Here is a 7,500-nt window from a genome sequence, read left to right as displayed (position 1 = left end):
ATGACGAAGCTCAAAGAAACCATGAACAAAATCTCTGCAGAAAACAATGGCATTCTTTGCGAACACTCGGACTGTCGAAATGTCGACTGGGATGTAAACTGTACTTTAGTGCCACCAGCAAGCCAATTGTTGAAATTTCACATTAAATTAAAAAATGTTAGGTAAGTTTTTACTTCTTTCACGTTCACATTGATCGTAATGTTTAACGGCATTTCCTCCGACTCTTTATGTTCTGAGTTCAAACGACGCCGAGGTCAACTTTTCCCTTCAGCCTATCGGGGTCGACAAAATAAATTATCAGCCAATATGATCGATACAATCGACTTGCTTCCTCCCGTCAAAATCAGAAATAATTGTTAATAAACTGGCTCTAATATTTGCATTTGAGAAGGTTTCATCTACTACCACATGTGTATCACCTGAGGTTTTCCCCCTAGGGCAGATCTTAATGTCTTTTTCTATGCATAAGCAATTGTTTTCTTCTGGCATTATCAGGTCTTGTATGTCTGTAGATGTCACATAAGACCAGATATTAACAGTCATGTCAGCGCCTACTAACTTCCTATATTGTGCTACACAAGGGACAAGGTGGCCCTCGTATATCTGCGACCTATAAATTGTGCGAGAAGCCGATGAGTAAGCGTATGACGCACCTTCTCAGTTTTCTTTCTTGGTCAGTTCTCATTTCTATATGCGATACATATAGTTCCATATAACCTGCTCTATGCGATACATATAGTTCCGTAGATCTTCCCTGCCACAGACGATAGCCATCTCGTTCTTCATATTGCCCAACTGACCTTAACAAAAAGATAATATACTCGCTAATAAAATAAAGAATATTGGAATTGGACATATATTACCGATCTATAAAAATGTACCATCCTATATTCTGTATGTAAGGTTTTTGAGATTTGAGAAAGAAACTTGTCGCCAACAAATCTCAAAATAAAATCCTTACTAATTAAAATGTAATAGTCTTTGGATTATCGACGAAATAATAATAATAATAATAATAATAATAATAATAATCAACATACAAAGACCTGGAAATAAACTTTCAAAATACAAAGACTTGGATAAAAACTTTCAAAATACAAAGACCTGTAAATAGAGGTAACTTGAATGTGGAATCTAAAAACAATACCTATCATAGTAGGTGCCTTAGGTATAATAAAAAAAATATTCAGACAAATGCATAACAAAAACACCAGGACTTACAAATATATATAACATACAGAAAATTGCACTACTGGGCATTGCACACATCCTACGCAAAACACTTTCAATACAGTAACCATAAGAGCATCACAGCAAACACCCAAGGCACACAGAGCTGCGCTTGGTAGTGAAGTGAAAGCACGTTATAAAAATAAAACTACTGAACAATAATAATAATAATAATAATAATAATAATAATAATAATAAATGCCCGGATGCAGTACCAGGCAGTGGCTCTCATGGCTTCTGATCTTAATTGATTGGAAGTGTACATTGTTTTGTCTTGGTATAAAGGATGGGCTACAGCAAATATTCTGCTTAATACCACAGATTTGCTTGTCAGTTGCTTGACCTTAACCAGTTGAGCATGTCCCTTAGTGGCTGACGATATGTGCATCTCTGATCATGAGCAGAAGTAGTGGGGGGGGGGCATCATAGCCATGTGTTGAGAGGAATTCTTTGGGGTTTGAATAATTCACCTTTGGAAACATTGGTGTTTTGCTCAACATCCTTAAACAAACCTTATCCAGGGACCTTTTGAGCGGGATGGGCTACTCGACCTGAAAAAAATTGTAACTGGGCCCCACCTGCAAGGTCATGAGCTGTTTATCTTGATATGAGATCAGCATGTCGCGCACATATGGTTGTGATGCATGGGCCTGGTGTACCCTTATCAGACAGGTAGTCAAGATGAGTATAATGGGCTTCGTATATCTTATCCCAGTGTCACTTTGATGGTATGCACTACTCTCTCACTCAATAATAATAATAATAATAATAATAATAATAATAATAATCCTTTCTACTGGAAACACAAGGCCTCAAATTTTGAGGAAAGGTTTAAGTCGATTACATCGACCCAGTGCGTAGCTGGTACTAATTATATCGATCCCGAAAGGATGAAAGGCAAATTTGATCTCGGCGGAATTTGAACTCAGAAAGTAACGGCGTGCATTTCATCCGGTGTGCTAACGATTCTGCCAGCTCGCCGCCATAATAGTTGTAGCAGTATTAGTTGTAATAATAATGATAATAATAATATCTTTCCTTTTCATCCTCAACATTATTCAAATGACAATTTACCAAAATCAATAAAACCAGTGAACCTACTTCAGGAAATGGGACTGCCGAAGATATCCTAAGAAAAGCCGTTATTGACGATTTGAAATTCAACTACGTAAGTTTATACAATAATCACATTTTTTTCTTAGATATAGGCGTAGGAGTGGCTGTGTGGTAAGTAGCTTGCTTACCAACCACATGGTTCCGGGTTCAGTCCCACTGCGTGGCACTTTGGGCAAGTGTCTTCTACTTCAGCCTCGGGCCGATCAAAGCCTTGTGAGTGGATTTGGTAGACGGAAACTGAAAGAAGCCCGTAGTATATATGTATATATGTATGTATGTGTGTGTATATGTTTGTGTGTCTGTGTTTGTCCCCCCAACATCACTTGACAACCGATGGTGGTGTGTTTACGTCCCCGTAACTTAGCGGTTCGGCAAAAAGAGACCGATAGAATAAGTACTAGACTTCCAAAGAATAAGTCCTGGGGTCGATTTGCTCGACTAAAGGCGGTGCTCCAGCATGGCCACAGTCAAATGACTGAAACAAGTAAAAGAGTAAAAGAGTATATATTAGCGACAAATGCAATATGAATACCAAGAGGTGATATTTTCGTTTGTCTAAGGTGGTGGTGGAAGTGGTGGTGGTGGAAGTGGTGGTGCTCGTCTTCGTCGTCGTCGTCGTCGTGATTTTGGTGGTGCTGATGCTGGTCGCCGTCGTGGTTTTGGTGTGTGGGGGTGGCGAGGATGATCATGAAGTGAATTGTAGTGGTAAGGATGCGGATGCTTATGGTTATACTAAACATGATGCTAATAACAATGGCAGTGATGATGATGATGATATTATAGATGATAAGGATAATAACGCTCATCACTATCAGCATCATCTTCATTATCATGATTATGGGAGGAGGGGGTGATGGAGGAGGAGTTGATGGTAGTGGTGGTGAAGGTGATGAGGATGATAACGATGACGACGGTTGTGATGATGAGGAGGAAGAGGGCGCGGGGGGGGCATGAACGATAATTTTGATGTTGTGTATTGATAGTTACCAATAAAAGTAACCTCATAAAATATTTCTCTTCCAGCCAAAATATGTTCTAGGAGCAACTGTAATCCAAGATTCTTTCGAAATTGAATCAGAAGAAATCTGTGATCCAAACCGATCTTTTATAAATGATGCGTGTGGTAAGTGTTTATTTTTAATTATTTTCTTTAAAGTGAAAGAAATTCGAACTAATTTAAAGATCTTAATTTCTTGTATTTTTTTGGAAGATTCTCCCTAGCTGAATGTATTTTTATTGCATCCTATTACGGCGAGCAGCTCTAAAATTATGAAGTCACCGACATGTCAACTTTTTCTTTGTAAAAAGTTAGTATAGGCGCATGTGTAGCTGAGTGGTAAGAAGTTTGCTTCCCAACCACATGGTCCTAGGTTCAGTCCCACTGAGACGTTACTGCACTGTTCCAAAAGCCCTAGCTGTTACATCTTGCTATTTAATGCGTCCTTGTGTTGGCATTGATGTTACTGATATTTGTGCTGCTCCTGTTTGAAGCTACCTTTGCTTGGTACACTGTAGCCTCAGTGTTACATCGGCCGTCCACTGAAAGAGATCCTTAAATTATGTCTGTTAAAGCTCTTTCTATATTTGGTTGATAAGCATTTCACGCGGTCACACAAATATAGAAAGATCTTTAACAGACATAATTTAAGGATCTCTTTCAATTGTGCACACAGTGTTAAGAAAAAAATTACTCAGCACTCCTAAACTACGGACAGAGGCAGGTTGTTCATGCAGGATTAGAAATGAATGCCCAATGGACGGCCCATGTAACACCGAGACTACAGTGTACCAAGCAAAGGTAGCCTCAAACAGGAGCAGCACAAATATCAGTAACATTAATGCCAACACAGGGACACACACTAAATTTGATGCCGGATCTTGTGAATCCAAATATAAAATTCGCCTGAACAACCACAGATCTTCTCTCAGAGATCCGGAGAGACGCAACACAACGACACTCGCAGTAGACGTATGGCGCCTAAAGGACAATCATATGCCCTTTAGCATCAGGTGGAAATTACTAGAAACTTGTGGACCTTATCGCAATGGAACAATGCTATGTAAATTGTGTATCGCAGAGAAATATATAATCCTTATGAACTCACATGTGTCAGGAGGCTACCTGAACTCCAGGACGGAAGCCGTAGGGAATTGTCCACATTTTCGGAACCCTTTGCTTCAAAATTGGAAAACCTAACTATCAGGCGAAGGAAGACAACTCAACCGGAAATTTTTTGCAGAGGAATATTTCTTCAACTATCACCAGCGTTCTTGTGTTTTAGAAAAACATTCTTTGCAGAGAACAGTTATCGTTTAGAGTAACTGAAAATATGTATAGTTTACGCTAGATATGAAGCCAATGGTATTCTTTCTAAAACTGTTACTTTACACATACATACATACATACATACATATATATATATATATTAGACATACATTCGCACATACACAATAATGTATGTAATTCACACATACAAACGATGTAATGTTAAACTCTGAGTATTATGGTATCATGTAACATTAAACGCTAAGTATTTTCCAATTTCATTTGTAGTTATTTGTCCGTTGGGAACATATTTCAATGCAAGCCATAAAATGTGTGAGAAATGTCCAATAGGAAGCTATCAAGATGAAAAAGCACAACTATCTTGTAAACCGTGTCCAAATTCTAAGACCACCATTACTAAAGGAAGTAGGAATGTCACAGCGTGTGAAGGTAAGGTTTTTCAGACTTTTTCAAACATTTTCGTTCAGCAGCAAACGCATTTTTTTTCTAATCTAGGTGCCAGCATGGCGATATGTTAAGAAGCTTGCTTCCAAACTACGTGGTTTGGCGTTCAGTCCCACAGCATGGCACCTTGGACAAGTGCCTTCTACTATAACGCCGGGCCGACCAAAACCTTGCGAGTGGATTCTGTGGACGGAAACTGAAATTCCACCGTATATATATCTGCATGTGTGTGTGCATGTATATATATATGTGTGTGTATAGATATATCTGTGTGTGTATGTATATATGTGTACATATGTGTGTGTGAGTGTGCGTGTGTCTTTGTGTTTGTGTCGACTGGTTCTGGTTTGTTTATGTCTTCATAAGTAAGCGGTTCGTCAGAGAAAAACCGATAAGGTAGGTACCAAACTTTAAGAAGAATAGTACTGGAGTCGTTTTGTTCGACTAAAACCCTTGAAGGCTGTGCTCCAGCGTGGCCGCAGTCCACTGACTGAAACAAGTAACAGGTAACAAATAAATGATGCTCTGTACCTCTCAACAGACCGATGATGAAGCCTAAATAATAGCGCTGGTACTTTGTAGAAACTGCAACGAAATCTCCTACAAATCATAATCTACGATATTTAGCAAAATGTTGTTTAAGGAAAATATGGTTGATTTTTTTTTCCAATACGTACCTGAAAACGCGTGGCCTAGTGGTTAATGTGTTGCACTCATGATCTCAAGTTCATCGTTTCGATTCGCGGACGCACTGCGCGTTGTGTTCTTGAACAAAACTCTTCGCGTTGCTCGAATCCACTCTGCTCTTAATGAGTAACCCTGCGATGGACTGGCATCATTTCAGGAGGGGAATTTTGTGATCTCGGTCACTTATACACCATACAAACCGGGTATCATTGGTATTTATTTACTTACTTTTACATTCTGAGATCAAAAGAAGCAGTCTTACTTACACTTAGATGCTTCCGCTTCAAGAGACATACGAAGCTATCAATATACTCCAACAGGATCGATCAGCAGCTATACTCAGTGCATCATTCCGTTGAAGATTTACCACATGTATCTCAAGAAATGGAATTTCCATTCACATTTACACGCAAACAATTTCCTGTCAACCCAGCTTTTGCCTTGACGTGCAACAAGGCACAGTGAGAGACTTTTGAACAAATTGGAATATATCTTGCGACGCAATTCTTCTCGCATGGTCAGCTATATGTTGCATTATCTAGAGTTCGAAAGAAGGCTAATGTAAGAATATTGGCCAGAGAAAAGGAAACAGTATGATTACTGACAATTGTGTCTACGAGGAGATACTACTTTAAAGCAAAATATGCTTTTTAGTAAGTTTCAGTAAATAGAATTAACGCATAAATTATATGTAAAATACCATATATTTGTGAGAAATTCAATTGTTTTGGCATATTTCCACACGTACCGGATGAATGATATCGTTATACTAGATCATTTTAAATTTGGGTATATTTGAAAAAGTAAGGAAACGCCATTCCCATGTGTTCTCACAGCACCAGATTTGTGTGTGAGTCTATCTATTTATCTATCTATCTATCTATCTATTTGTGCACACCTATGTGAGTTCTACCAATTATTAATGATAAATATATATAACAGTTTGACTCGTATATATTTCTGTGATATCCGTTAGTTAGTTAGTCACACTCTCCATAACAGCCATATTATAATTTTGAATCAATGGAATGTTTTTATAAATTCCTCTGAAAATATATATCGATTAAAAGGCACTTTCGAAGCGTCTGTTATTATTTACTATCAGAAATTTAAATATTTGTGGCCAAGCTTTACATTCACTGCGGAGTAGGTTTTAACATTTGATAAGCAATATTAATATGTTCTGGCGAAATTTTTCGTTTTCATTTGCAACACAGTCTCTCACTTTCTCTCTCTCTCTCTCTCTCTCTCTCCCGCCTCTAATTGGTTTTCATTAATAATAATTAACTTAATATATATTCATTGCAATTTTTTCATTCCAAGTCTTATTTCGTTATTTCAGATGAGGATATCAGGTATTTTGTTGACTTAAATTCGCTGTGTAAATGCCCTCAGTTTATTGTTTATACATACTGAAAATAAATCATATTGGATAACTTATTAAAACTTACTGAAGCTTCGAACTCATATGACTTACTTCATTTCTATCATCTAAGAATTAGCAAGTGAATTTGTTACTATAGCGATTTGATACGCTATAGGTATTAAAATATCTCTATGTGATCGCTGCTATTTTTGGCACATTAAACGTAGTGGAACTACATTGATGTTTGCTTTAAAAAAAAGAGAGATTATGACGGTTATAAAATAATGAAAGCAATATTCACTAAGCAAGGGAGCACTATTATACAAAGAAATAGTTAGACGTAAAATATAAAGATTATTAGAAATGGGAA

General features: G+C 37.6%; 1 protein-coding gene across 1 annotated transcript in view; it reads left to right on the top strand.

Moving 5' to 3' along the window:
• Nucleotides 1-7,500, top strand: part of LOC106868257 (uncharacterized) — a 228,182-nt gene that overhangs the window by 184,419 nt on the left and 36,263 nt on the right. Inside the window, exons 45-48 of the mRNA XM_089358208.1 lie at nt 1-161; nt 2,323-2,398; nt 3,370-3,469; nt 4,901-5,062. The exon at nt 1-161 is cut by the window's left edge and continues 86 nt beyond it. Coding sequence (XP_089214334.1) covers nt 1-161; nt 2,323-2,398; nt 3,370-3,469; nt 4,901-5,062 — 499 coding nt within the window. The remainder of the gene's footprint in view (nt 162-2,322; nt 2,399-3,369; nt 3,470-4,900; nt 5,063-7,500) is intronic.

This window comes from Octopus bimaculoides, chromosome 9 (assembly GCF_046866305.1).
Source record: "Octopus bimaculoides isolate indiv1 chromosome 9, ASM4686630v1, whole genome shotgun sequence".
In the NCBI taxonomy this organism is placed as follows: domain Eukaryota; kingdom Metazoa; phylum Mollusca; class Cephalopoda; order Octopoda; family Octopodidae; genus Octopus; species Octopus bimaculoides.
The sequence above is the reverse complement of the archived record's forward strand: the minus strand, read 5'-3'. Positions and strand labels throughout refer to the sequence as shown.